Source organism: Zeus faber (assembly GCF_960531495.2).
Source record: "Zeus faber genome assembly, chromosome: 17".
Taxonomy (NCBI): Eukaryota; Metazoa; Chordata; class Actinopteri; order Zeiformes; family Zeidae; genus Zeus; species Zeus faber.
In genome coordinates this window covers 8,297,710-8,311,850 of record NC_137204.1, presented here as the reverse complement: position 1 = coordinate 8,311,850, position 14,141 = coordinate 8,297,710, and the positions used below count along the sequence as shown (strand labels likewise).

Sequence of the window (14,141 nt, the reverse complement as noted above, 5' to 3'; positions counted from 1 at the left end):
TTTATATTTTTTTTTTTGTCATTTTTTAGGTTTATATTTGTTTATCATCTATCTATCTATCTATCTATCTATCTATCTATCTATCTATCTATCTATCTATCTATCTATCTATCTGTCTATCTAGCTATCTATCTCTATGTATTTCTAAACTCCACTGACTCCAGTAAATAAATACTGATTTAGGGAACCACACTTGCACGCTTGCCAAAAGTGAAAACTCAATTTCTTATGTAATGGCTTTGCTGGCGGTGATAAACCATCCAACAGCACTTGGAAAAAAAAAAAAAGAATAATAAAAAAGGTTTTTATTATAATAATAACTACAAACAATGATCAAGAGGAGAACAATAACATGACTTCCATTTCCCCTACACTTTATATTGGGGTTTCTCCATAACTTTGATCAATTATATTACATCTCAAATGAAGAATCCCTAGTGACAGTTTTGGGGAAGGAAGCCTATAAACCATAAAGTTTATTTCACTGTCACTTGCATATTCACTCAAAATGTCTCTCAGTCGGCAGATTTATCTTTATTTTGATGTATGTTAATGGGCGACTTCTCTGTGGATGTAAATCTAGGCGTGCTTAAAATTGTCAGAAGGAAAAAAATGCGTCAAATGAATTAAGAGTCGAATTTCTCCCTTTCACTGTCTCCCTTTCACACACACACACACACACACGCACACGCACGCACACACACACACACACACACACACACAAATACACAAAGACTGTGCAAACCTCTGCTCATTGTATCTCTTTACCCCCCTCCCTCCATCATCTCTTTTGCTGCCAAATAATTTCCCCTAAATCCCCTTTGATGCGACATCACAGCAGCTCACAAAGTGAAGATAATCCTTGACATTTTTATCACTTACCCCCCTCCCCTCTCTCTCTCTTTATTTAGTCTGCGCTCCGCTTGTCTGTCTTGTTTGCTGATAAAATCTGCCAGCCCCATGCGAGGCCTCGGCGGCTCACACATCTAAAAGGTCCATTCCCCCCTCGGGGTGACAGAGTGTCAAAATAATATTCCTTTCCTCTGTGGTCTGAGGTGGCAGCCTAAAAAAAACAAAAAACCTTAATTTGATGATTTCAACCGTCGCCACGTTTCGAACCGTTGTCTCCATTCCCATGTGTTTAATTCGGTGCAATGCAAAATGACACGGAAGGGAGAAAGAATAATCGTTTAGTCGAGTATTACAGATGTCACACGTTTTGGTCACCGTGGCGTATATGCATCTTTTCCAACTGGGTCCGCTGTAATGGACAGCTCTGGCCCGGGCTGAGGTTTGGGCACTGAGCACAAACTCGATGAATCTTTGATCTAAAGACAGTTTTGGAAAGGCCTGCGACCCTCGCTCAGGCCATCGTTCTCCCTGCAACTTTTTTCTCTTTCTCTTCAGTTTCTTTCAAACTGCTACGGTGCTCAATACTTCCTCCGACAACGTTTTTTGAAATAGCCATCACAGATTATACTAAAGGGAGGACTTGTGAATTGTCTAGGGCGTATGGGTAGGGCAATATTCGATTATACCACACAAATATGTGATTGACTACACAAATATCATATGATTATTCGCGATTAATTATTGTAATCGTTTGACCGTGGTAGTACATATACAGTTGTATTCCACAACAACATACTCACACTCAACATTCTTTCAACTATTGTAACAATCAGATTTTACAGTGAGAACCAAAAATTGTCCAGGGTAGAAATATGCAATTGTGCTACGCGATTAACTAACTCACACGCATGATTAACTATGCAAATATCATACGATTAATCGTGATTCATTATTTTAATCGTTTGACAGTTCTGGCACATACACAGTTACGATTATTTGCACAACATGTGCAAACACTCCCAGACAGATGGAGATAAGAGCGCGCGCGCGCACACACACACACACACACACACACACACACACACACACACACACACACACACACACACACACACAGATTTTGTAGACAGGCAGTAAATCACACCTCCTCCCATTTTTTACCAGATGTGTGTCTAATGAGGTAAGTTATCACTTTCCCTGTAATTTAGTGGAGCTATAATAACATAAATTGACTGATAATAACATAAATGAAGTGAGCCAACCATACGGATGAGAGGACAAAGGGTTAAGTAGAAGCTGAATTGCAGGATATTGCTTATATCAGTGGCTATCAGACACAGAATGCCGTTTGATAACCTCACTAAAAAGACACGTCAAGCGCATTTAGATTGTATTAAGATGCGTAATTTGAGAGGACATCTCCATAACAGAATGGATAACTTTGATGTTCTAGCGGTGGTGCGGATGTGAGGGTGAGGGGCGGGTGGTTGCGGCCTGTCCTAGTTTGGCAGAAACCCGAGGTCAGCAAGGGAAAATATTTCATGAGGTTTTTCAGAGCGCTTCGCCCACGGTGAGTAATGTCCGACATGACACGGTTACTGCTTGTTCAGGTGAAAAACGGCTCCTCTGCAAATTTCTGGGGCAGCGGTAATCCTATTCCGTGGAGGGTTTGCGGGGAGGGGGGTTTTTTTGGGGGGGGGGGGGGGGGGAGTGTGAAATATTGTGCTACTTTCACATTCATGTATTCACCCTGAGAAGATAAATGAATCCCCCCAGACGTCTCTATCTAACTTCCCTAATTAGAATACTATGTCATCACGGCCCAAAGAGGAGGCCTGCGAGGTGAATAACGTAATAACTCATGACCCTGGCGTTTCTGAACGTTTTCCAGTTGAATGTCTTGTCGGCCTGGCCGCCTGTGATTGACGTCCGATTTTCATTGTTGGAATTTGTTTCGTATTCAGCGCAAATGTCAGCCAAGGTACTTGTTATGTTCGACGGTTTTATTGAAATTGTCATTCCAGCGGTCTTGATCTCGATCTAGACCGGTATTTCCCCAACCTTTTTTTTCTTCCACGGCACACAAAATAATCCCACAGCACACTATTATCCTGTTAACTAAAAAAGTCACAAACCCATAGAATTGTGCCTATTATGATGGCCTTGTAAGAGATAGGAATGCACAACTCGCGAACGATTCAGTCCTAGCAAACAAATATTTTAAAGGACTAGGGAGTCGGGAATCACTCCGGCAAAAGAGTGAATCTTCGACTCACAAAACTGAAAATAATTTCCGAAAGAGAAAAAAAGAAAATGAAATAAATAAATGAATAAATAAATAAATAAATAAATATTGTGGGGATGGTAGCTCCGGAGGTAGAGCTGGTCGTCTAGTAATCTGCGTCCGTCGGTGTTTGAATAATTGTAAGTCGCTTTGGATAGAAGCGTCTGCTAAATGCACTGTAATAATGTAAAAAAAAATTATTTCCAATGACTAAATTAAGGCCCAAGGTGGAAAAAGGTATTTGGTGAAATTGTGAGACTTTGTGTCACGTCTCAGAGCCAAACCGACTCTTCTGACTCTCGGTCATCGTTTGCGAAAGGTCCCTCCCTCACCGTGCGTCACGCCGACTAAATGAAAGAAGAGTCGTAAACTTGAACGACTCTTAAATCTTAAGAGTCTTGAGACTCTTTAAAACTGTCAGATAATTTGTCAATAACCGAGTCTCCAAAGAGAGAGAATAGTTCTCCCTTTGAGTGTGAAAGCTTGAGCTTGTTCTGATGAACACAGAGCTGCTGTACTGGCTGAACCTGATGAATTAGATGAATTAGTGCAGCCTTGCAATTTTTTACCTTGCAACACAAGAGCTCATTTCCATCGTTCGAGAAACAGGGGTGTGAGTGGTGTGATTGCGAGTCACTGCACTGACATGGCTGATGGGCTTTGATTTTAATTGCAGAATAATAGCCTCTATTAAGCTCCGCCGACGATGACTCCACCCTTCGTTTGGACTGACAGGCACAATTTTGCTCCACTCATCCGTCTTTCTGAAATTCCCTCTGAGGTCATTTCAGACGAGTTTTGCCCGAGGGACTGAATGTTAAGTTGTCCTTTAAGGATTGCGTTGTCTAACAGAATAGGAATACCCCGCCCATTTGGAAATAATAACAACTTCACAGGAGGACGGTTGAACATTAACAATTTAGCATTGTCTTCAAAGAGAGGCAGAAATGCTGAAAGAGAGTCAAAAAGGGTTAAGCGCCACTAGTAATAACCTGCGTTGTTAAAGAACTCACAATCCTTGGCTCTACACCTTAAAGGAGAGATATGGAAAAAAAAAAACATGCATCCTGCAAGATTCAAGAGGTTTATTTGTCACATACATATACATACTTTCATGCATATATGCAGTGAAATGTCTTTGCAACGCACCCGGAGATTATGCACAATAAGTTCTAAACAGAACACAATAGCTAACCTAATTCCCACCTAGCAACTAACTGAAACTAACTGATTCCTAAAACGTAATGCAGTTAGTGAACAGAATAATATAAAAAATAATAATAATAATGATGAAAAAAAGTTAAATAAGACTGAAAAACGTAATACAAAGTGGGGATACAAAATACAAGGGAATAGAGTTATGTATATAGGATAGGCTATTTGTATATACAGATATGTGCAGTAAAGTGCATGTGAATAAAGTGTGTGTGGAGATATACAGTACGGTATACAACAGTACCACACAGCACTCTGTGATACTGTTTTTAAGGTGTGAAATAGTTGTTGGTGACGAGTGAAGACATTACACACAATACACTAAGCAAATGCATGGGACTATGCATATAAACGGAACTACGCAGAGTCACTTATATATAGGGTTTATAATAACTTATTTGAAATGTTTTTACTTTTTTACTTTTTTACTCTGTTATTTTTAATAGCTTGTTTTTCTTTTTTTTTATGTGGCGTTATGCAGATTTCATACAGGTTAAGAATTAATGGTCCATTCATTCTGTAATGCGTGATTGAATTGTATTCTTATTATTCTAGCAAAATATCGCATCATCTCTTGCTTGTATTCAAAGTTCCTTTATTGAGCAATTTAACAGTTTTAAAAGTGAAAAATGTCAACGTTTTACTTTGGTCTCAAAACGGCATTGAGATCAATGACAATCATTTCCTGTATATTGTCCGCTGTACAGTATAGCCCATACTAGAATAACGGAGAGGTTATTTAGTGTCTCCGTGCATGGCCTTGGTGACACTATTAATTTCCCTCCTCCTCTGGTTGATAAATGGGTCTGAAAAGTAAAACCGTAAGTAGCAAGTTCTCTGAAAAACAAAACAAAGCTTTCAATGCAATGGTATTGGTGTCTATCTACAGTATTTTAAGCAATTTTAACTAAAGGACTGGTTTCATGTGGCATGCGTCAGGCATGTGTCGCGAAAGGAATGCATTCATGTATTAGTACACAGTACAAATTCAATATAGAATGTTAGTTAAACTAAGATCCCCCTTCATGAACACCAATGTTTGTGTTCCGGAGCAAATGGAATCGAACACGCAAAAGAAAACAAACTGAAAGCATCTCTCTGATGTCAGATGAAATTTTACAGAACAGGATGCTGCGATCTGATGGCAGACTGATGGCATCTTCTGATGGCAGACTGACATCTTGGATTTTCGTTAGGACCATGTGCAGTTTGTTCTCATATGGATGGTGCATGGGCTCAAAAACAAGAAAGATGATTTCATTATTATATCAAGTTTCCTGGGTGTACATTTCTAACACCATGCACCATAGAAATAGAAATTGGGCATTATACTGTATATGTCATATATATTCTATAAAAATCACACTTGATTTTTGGAATGTATTTCCATAATAATACATAATAAGCGTTAAAATAAACAGAACATATATATATTTTTATTTTCTCTCTAATTAGTCTCTCTCTCGGTATATATATATATATATATATACATATGCTATACTATACATACTACATATACTGTATATATACTCTATATATACGGTGTATTTAATTAGTTTCTGTAGCATATCCTCTCTAATTATAATTTTCTTCCCATAATAAATACCACTTCCATTACCATCGAGGAGAAAACAGACAACCCGCCTCACATAGTTCACATGTGTTTGGATTCAACAAGTCAAACATTGGTCCCATTGTTTTGCTACGTGTTACCACTTTGACTCTTGTCTTAAGATAAGGGAATGAGAGGAAACAGGTTCCAAATCCAACAACAACAGGAAGCAGCGATCGCGCGCAGCGACAGCTTCCCGCTGCTGTTAATGAGACTCGAAGGGAAGTCGTGAGAAGTCGTAGAGAAGACCTCCATTGTTCGGCCTGACCTCCTTCCTCCTTAGGAACTTCTTCTGAACTCCCTCCACCTCCTCGAGTGTCACTCTTGACCCTTTCCTGCCAGTGCTACGCCGTGGTCCCGTGGTCCACACCTTTTTTCTGACTTAGGGATAGGGGTTTAAGTTTGAAATATTGTATTTACATCGCTGCGATTGCTTCACGTACAGTAGAGGTGAAAGCTGAATGTTCGATTCAATATTTGACATTTCAACTCATTCGGTTCTGTTAATACCATTTAATATTGCAATAAAAGAGTGCCCTGTGTCGTTTTCACAGGGAAATAAAGGCACTGCAGAATAGACTCGACACCTGACACTTATTTATGAATGGAATGGTCGCCATTTGCGCTGAGAAAGTGCACAAGGCTACAGTTATTTCAACATTTTGGGGATGCAAAATAAATACTTATGGTAGTTTGTGAACAAGACAGCTGATTGTCAACCTATCAGTACTAACCCCGCGAGGAAGCAAAAAATGCTTAAAGCGTCACATTCACATCGGGCAGACCTTGCCCATAGCAGGTTATAAAGGATTGGCGATGATTCACGCTCAATTGAGACTCTAAGAATTTGGGAAATCAAAGCCCCCTCAGACCTTGACTATTTTGAGATGCTGCTAATTGTTCTTGTCAGCCCTAATGTTTAAGTGCTTTAACCAATTTTGTTGTATAATTGAGTTAACAAAAATTAGCTCGCTGCAAAGTCAATCAGGCAATTGAATCAAGTTATTAACGTTCCAGATTAATATGACTTTTAATGAATCTATGTGTATTTTTTATTTCATTTTTAGAAAACAAATTGAATCCTGTGTCAATATCACGATTAGCATAATGCTGTCCTCAAAAACAGTCTGCACATGGGTCGACAACTTTTCTCTGTAATGTGAAATTCTTAAATTTAGTAAGATATCATATGATAAGAGAAGACAAGATAACGAGAAAACTTAAAAAAAAAAGTTGACTTACAGCTTATAGCTTTGTATAATGCACAGTGTTAAAAAAAAAGATTAAGCATGACATAAAGATGCATGGTCACTTGACATGGTGATGATATTTTATCATCGTGTGCTGTTCTTTTTTATGAATAACCATCCATATTGACGGTTTAGTGCCTTTTTTGCTGGGAAAGGCAAACCCCATCGCCAACAGTGGAAACAGTATATAGCGAAGTGCATGTTTGACACAAATGCGCTGCATGGCCTTTTCTTGTAAAGCAGCACCTAGATAAAGTATCAAATTATGTTGTTGTTTTCTTAACAAAATGATCTCATGGATTACCACTTTAATATGCTGAGGTTAACGACGGCATCGCCGCGGTGCGCCGGCACCACGCTGCACCGCGGAGAGGTGGAGTGGCACTTCGCATTAAGTCGAGGGAAGGACGCTCCGCCTTCATGCAAATCACGGCGGCACATCATCGGAACCGCCGTCCCCGATTGGAGGAGCCGACCCTCGGCTCCGAAGTCCCGCAGAAGGTCCCTGACTCGCGCCGATCCTGCGGAGCAGACGCCGGGAAGAGCGAGCGGGAAGCACCTCGGCGAACGATCACTTGGAATCGGAAGAAGCGGAAAAACAATATTTGTGCCAGGATAAGTAGAAAGGGATATTGTGGATATTTTGTTTTGCGGGACAACTTTGCGGTTCAGGGAAGAGATCGGGGTTGGAAAAACCGTCTGGAATTCAAATTGGATTAAAATCCGAGTGATGGAGAAATGAAGAGATGCTTTAAACGCACCGGCGCACCGGACTGAAGGCTTCCAGCGGGGGTTCTGGCTGCGACCTGCCGGGTGTATGTGGGGCATTGGATGTTCATCTCTGTGTGGATTTCAACACGAAGGCTTTTGTTTTTTTGGGGGGGGGTGTGGGGGGGGCGTGGGGGGTGTGTGTGGGTGTGGGGGTGGGGGGGGTGGGCGTTTAAACGGACCTACTTCCAAGAGCTTGACCATCTCCAATGAAAAATGACTTTTTAGAGTTGTCAGAAGACGGACCGAACTCATTGCTAATAACTGGAGATAAGGAAAAAAAACAAAAAACATCTTTGTTGTCTTCGTTGGAGCCTGTTCGACGAGAAAGGCGAATTAATATTCAATTGACCAACATGTTGACTGCGCACACTGGCCACTTGCTGCACCCGGAGTACTTACAGCCGCTGGTACCCGCTCCACTGACCATTGAGGTATGTTTTTTTTGTGTAACCTCTAACTTAAAAAACAATTTATTCATTTTTTTGCTTTCCCCAAAATTGTTCTGTTTTTGTCTTAACGTCATTGGCAACTTAAACATATTGGATTTTAAGATAGATAGATAGTGACAGAGAGCTTAACATAAACTCCCTTTTTATATATGGGGAACTACTATAATGAAGACACTTCTCTCCCCAAGTAATATCACAATTAGTTAAAAAACATTTTTAACAGTTATCTATCTATCTATCTATCTATCTATCTATCTATCTATCTATCTATCTATCTATCTATCTATCTATCTATCTATCTATCTATCTATCTATCTATCTATCTATCTATCTATTTTTTAGCTGGATGCCAAGAAGAGTCCCCTGGCCCTGCTGGCTCAGACATGTTCCCAAATTGGTAAACCTGACCCTCCGTCCTCTTCCAAACTGGGCTCCGTCTCCTCCAGCAGCCAGGGGGACAAGGAACCCAGTGGCCGCTCGACAATGTCGAACCTGAAGCTCGGGGAACACCGCCCTTCTCCGGACGACAAGTCTAGCTTCAAGCCGTACAACAAAGTGGGCGGAGACTGTCGCAGAGAGGGGTTGACGGGTGGCAGCGGGGATAAGGACGGGTTCAGGGTACCCAGCACCAACATGGGCACCAATGCGAATGGCCAACAGTCCTTCCCGCCCCACACCCTCTCACCCAACCCTCGAGCAGGCGGCGGGACGCCGCCTGCACACGTGCAACAGCAGCCACAACCTAATAAACACAACCAATCTCCCAGTAGACAGCACACTTCATATTCCCAGACGGCAAATGGAGACACTGTACGTGAGCACGGCAGTCCGAATAGCACTAGCAGCGTGGGTAGCAATGGAAGCCATTCCAAAAAAGATGCAGAAGGAAATAAGACAAACTTGGAGAGCTCGCACCTGGCAAACTCCAGCCATGTCCGAGCCAGCACCAATTCTAGCACTGGCAGCTCTGAAGGTGGTTCTAACCATGAAGGGAGTAAGGCTGACTCCCAATCTTCACAGCCTAACCTTGGTCCTGGGCACATTGCCCCAATCTCCCCTTACAAGACCAGCCAGTCCCTCTTCCCTTTGCCTCCTTCTGGTATGGGCTACCATGGATCTGTAGCAGGGGCCTACGCAGGCTACCCATCCCAGTTTGTTCCTATGATGGAGTCTACCAAGTCAGGCCTTAGTGTGGGAAGCTTGGGTGTCCCGGGAAAGCACCCCAGCCCCCCTCCATCCTTCATGCAGGGTTTGTGTAGAGATCCTTACTGTCTAAGCTTTCCCAACGTACCCCATCTTGGTGGCAGCAACTGCAATTCCTGTATACACGACCCCTCTTCAACCCTCAAATCAAGCTTCCCCTTGGTCTATCCCTCCCACGCTCTACACTCTCTGCACACGAATACTCTGTCGTCTAGCGTGACCCCCTCACTTTCCCATCCTCTTTATACTTACGGCTTAATGCTTCCCAATGATCCCTTGCCTCACGCTTGCAACTGGGTCTCAGCTGGTGGGCCCTGCGACAAAAGGTTTTCGAACTCAGATGAACTCCTAGTTCATCTCCGCAATCACACAGCGCTGCCTGGTGGAATGGACAGCAAGCTCATCTCCACCTGTTCCGGCATCTCTTCAGCCGGACCCGCCTCTTGCCACCTTCACCTCCCTCATCAGAGTAGTTCGGCTTCCATGACCAACTCCTTCTCTCTCCGAGCTCCACCCAGCTTTGCTTTGGCAAGGTACCACCCGTATGGTAAGGTCCATCTGCCACCCGCGCAGGCCTCCATTCCTCTGCACTCTATGCCCACCACAGCACCATACTATCCCCCCTATGCTCTCTACAGCCAAAGACTGGGATCCGCTTCTGCTCTGGGTTATCAGTGATGCACATCCACCCCTATTTATACTCTAAGTAGTACTTATTATCAGCAAGCGATTGGACTGCAATTGGCTTGGAAATGTTGGAAATTGAGCCTTTGGTGCGATACTTGTACTTCTTGCGAGTCCAGGATTCATGTAAAGTTTTTAAAGGAAGAGAAAGAGCAGGGGTGGCAATCACCTCTACCCCCCTGTGTGGGGAAGTAAACAATAAGGCCACAATAGCCTCTCAAGGTAATAGCCTCTCCAGGGGAGATGCATGGAAGCCTGGCTTTGCAGAGTGCACATGTTCATTGTTTAGTTCACCTTTTGGCTCACGATGTATTTTTCTTCTATATTGTTTCTTCCTACTGAAAAATGGTATTTATTTTGAATCGAGCGCTTAGCTTTTACGTTTATCTATTCACAATTTATCATTCTATAAGCAAATTTTCGGGATGAAATCACATCTCTTTCAGGACCCCCGTCCTTCCATTTTTTATTTTTTATTTGTACAGCCAATTATTGAAATATTAATGATATTTTTTTGTAAAATATTTGAGGAAAAACACCTCACAGTTATCCGGTTGAAGGGGAGGTCATATTTTGTTAAATAAATTACACTGAAGAGGTTCATTCTTCTGTCTCCCATTTATATTCCTGGACACTCATATAGCATCAAAATCCTCTAGTATATCTTTGCTGCCTTTGAGTTACTGTTAACATACATATACATGTTATTACCTGTCATAACCGCACGTCATCATTTGAATGGGAAATTAATTTATCTGAAAATCTTAAAAATAATTTTTAAGGGGTATCCTGCAATTATGTCCGCCTTCATCATCTAGATTATGTCTCCGGATGGATTTAAAAACATTTTCAAATAGAAATATCTTCCTCATAATAATTATGATATTCTATTTACTGCATAACTGTTGCATTTTGTTTTTCACTGTAAGTATTGTTTTGATGATATTAAAAAAAATTGACCCTCATTCCAGGTTTGATAAATAAGGGTGTCAAGGCCTAAGAAATCATTTTCAAGTCAATTTATTCTATGTAATTCAGAAACTATTATAATACACATGTATGCACAATGCACAATGGAATGTTTCTTCTGTCTAAAGGATTCCTCAATTGAATATGTTTATTTGTTGTTGTTTGTCAACATAGTCTACAAAAAGACCAAAGAAGGACTGCTCTTCCCCACAATGTTTTTTAAAAGACAAATGCCTGATGTGATGTCATAATATGGAGGCTGAAGATACTCACAGGGGAGAAGGTGCTGTCAGATACTCAGGTTACTGCTGCTGGAAGGTGATTGGCAGCGGTAATGCGCCATTTCCTAGCAACGTGACACCGTGACACCCCGGTCGGGGTATTGATGACCAACGCCGGTCACTCACGGCTCTGACAGCGGACACACAGGGGTCACAAACCCCGAATCCGCTTGTAACAAGGAAAACGAAACCTTTGCTGCACATGGGTCCGAAATGTTATTTTTTAGCAGTGAGGGCATAAGACATTATTAGGGCATTATTATTATTATGGACTACGTTAAGTAAAAAGGTTTGTTCATGAAGTAGGGATATACCACACTAAACAATACCCAGAATACCCAGGTGAGATGAGGCCACGAATGAATATTTCACTGTATGTTCCCTACTTATTTCTGAGCAGCAGCAATGTAGAAGTTTGAGTCTTATCGACTTTTCCTCTCAAGCGCTTTTACTTTGAAAAATAGCAGATGAAATGTCTGACTCTACTGCACAACATCAGGAATTATTTGAACCCATTTGTGACGATAAAGATAAGTCCATTGTGCATGCTATACTGTATATAGAAACATGAAAGGATTAGGATTCTGAGAAGTATCACTCGCATTAGAAGCCAATAAATGAAATTGTTTAATATGAAGTTCAATATCAAAATAAGTGCATAACCTGCTGCGGTGGAGTTTAGATCAGCTCATCAAGTAAATGTGGGATCAGACCACATTCACTGTAAAAAAGTTGTATAAGTATACGAATGGGAGTTATATTAAGTAAACATTTGTATTTTTGGCTGCACAGCTTATTCCATGTGCTTAAGTTTTGCAGCAAAAAAAAAATTTTTAGCCTGTTTAATAACTCAAATGTTTAAGTTGAACACAATATGATGGGTTTACCAACTCAATATTTTTACTTCAGGCCATAAGACGTCGTATCAAGTTTACAGAGCTTGATTTGGAAAGAAAATAGTTCCGATAAGTAATTCAGACCGCCTTATGAAAACCAACCTTGGTGTTTTGTGGCGCCACATTCTCACCAACTCAATAAGTTGAAAATAAATAGGATAGGAGAAAGCTCTTTGAACTAAATGGCAAAATCTGGAAGTGAACAGGGTAGTGGTGGAAGAATATGCACCGTTTTGCAACTTTAATATTCTACTAAAGATAACCTACTTACAAACGTTTAAGTAATGTGATATAGTAAGTTGGCAAATGTTGACATTTCAAGGCTGAGAAATTTCAAGGTAACTCAAGTCAAAGTGTCTCAATATTTATTTCTGACAAGATCCTTGAATGACTTCTTTCAAAAACGTTCCTCCTCTGACATCTGCAGCCTCTCTTTACAAACCTTCCCTTCATCTAGTTTATGGGGTGTGAGAGAACGTATCCGTCACTCGTTGTTCTCAAGAGTTATGGAAATTGCTTTTGAATAAGCCTAATCCACCAGAGGCGAACCGAAATAGACAAATCACTGACATCTGCTCTTGAAGCGTCTTCTGATGTTTTATTTTTTTTAAGGGACCTCGAGTTCACAAACCCTTTTTCCCAGAAATCAACCGCTCCATTTTTGCGATCGCTCTGTCCGTCACTTCATCAATCAGGTTCCTCCAAGGGCTTCTCAAGCGGTCCAAAAACAGAACGCACAGACCTTCAGCTGCACCAGATGAATGTTTGTCAACCATCCAAGAAAAAAAGGCATCACTCACAATGCGGCCGACCCAGGGACTGTGAGTGCTGAAAAATATTTCTGGTTCAACACAAACCGCACACCCAAACGCAAGCCCGCACATTATCAACACAATGATGCAGAGCTTTGCAGGGCTGCTTTCGTCCGACAACTTGACAGCGCCACATGCTTCCATGCCCTCACGGGCCGTCCTTTTACGTAAGCAGCTGATCCCATCTGCCCCGCTGCTGCGCTCCCTCCACCTCCCCTGCATCCACCTGTTGGGCTCTACTCTTCTATCCAACGGGGGGATTTGAGCTCCTCACTCCTATGTCTCTAGCTCGCTAAATATGTCCATGTTTGCTGTGCACCTCGCGGAGTGATGAGCAGTAGAGCCCAGACGCCAAAACTCAAACGATGCATAATGAACGAAGATCTTTTAGTGAGTGACACTAAGAGTTGTCTGTCAGAGTAACAGCAAATTAATTTTCCATCTATTTTTTTTTGTCATTAGGCCTCTGTCACCCAACGCTTTCTAAATGGATGGCGGAGTCCGCCACTAGAGTTTCAGACTCTAGAGTTAAAGGGCGAGTTAAAAAAGTGCACAAGAGGGCAAAGAAAGCCAATTATGGTTTTCTCGCCACTAATGTGTGCGGCCCCAGCTGGTTCTGATCTGGCGGTGATCCTGGCTTCGGCTTGTCATCTCCCACGCATCGCAAACACAGTGCTCACGGAACAAAACGTGTCTTGGCGAACGACTGGATGACGGGGAGGCGGGGGAGGCCCTGAGGGTTAGCCACACGGGGGGAGAGGGGGGGGGGGGGGGTCCTTCCAGGATCTGGACCATGATCCTCCCAGTCGCATTCTCTCACTGCCTGCGGTTCCCTCGCCGTCTTTATGAATATATAAGCCGCT

At 41.9% G+C, this 14,141-nt stretch overlaps 1 protein-coding gene across 1 annotated transcript; it reads left to right on the top strand.

The window, feature by feature from the left end:
- The first annotated feature begins 8,184 nt into the window (after nt 1-8,184).
- On the top strand, nt 8,185-11,198 carry LOC307243250 (zinc finger protein 703-like). The gene is made up of 2 exons (XM_080017958.1): nt 8,185-8,415; nt 8,776-11,198. The coding sequence occupies exons 1-2, from the start codon at nt 8,191-8,193 to the stop codon at nt 10,312-10,314; spliced, it is 1,764 nt and encodes a 587-aa protein (XP_079874084.1). The 5' UTR covers nt 8,185-8,190; the 3' UTR covers nt 10,315-11,198.
- Nucleotides 11,199-14,141: the final 2,943 nt, after the last annotated feature.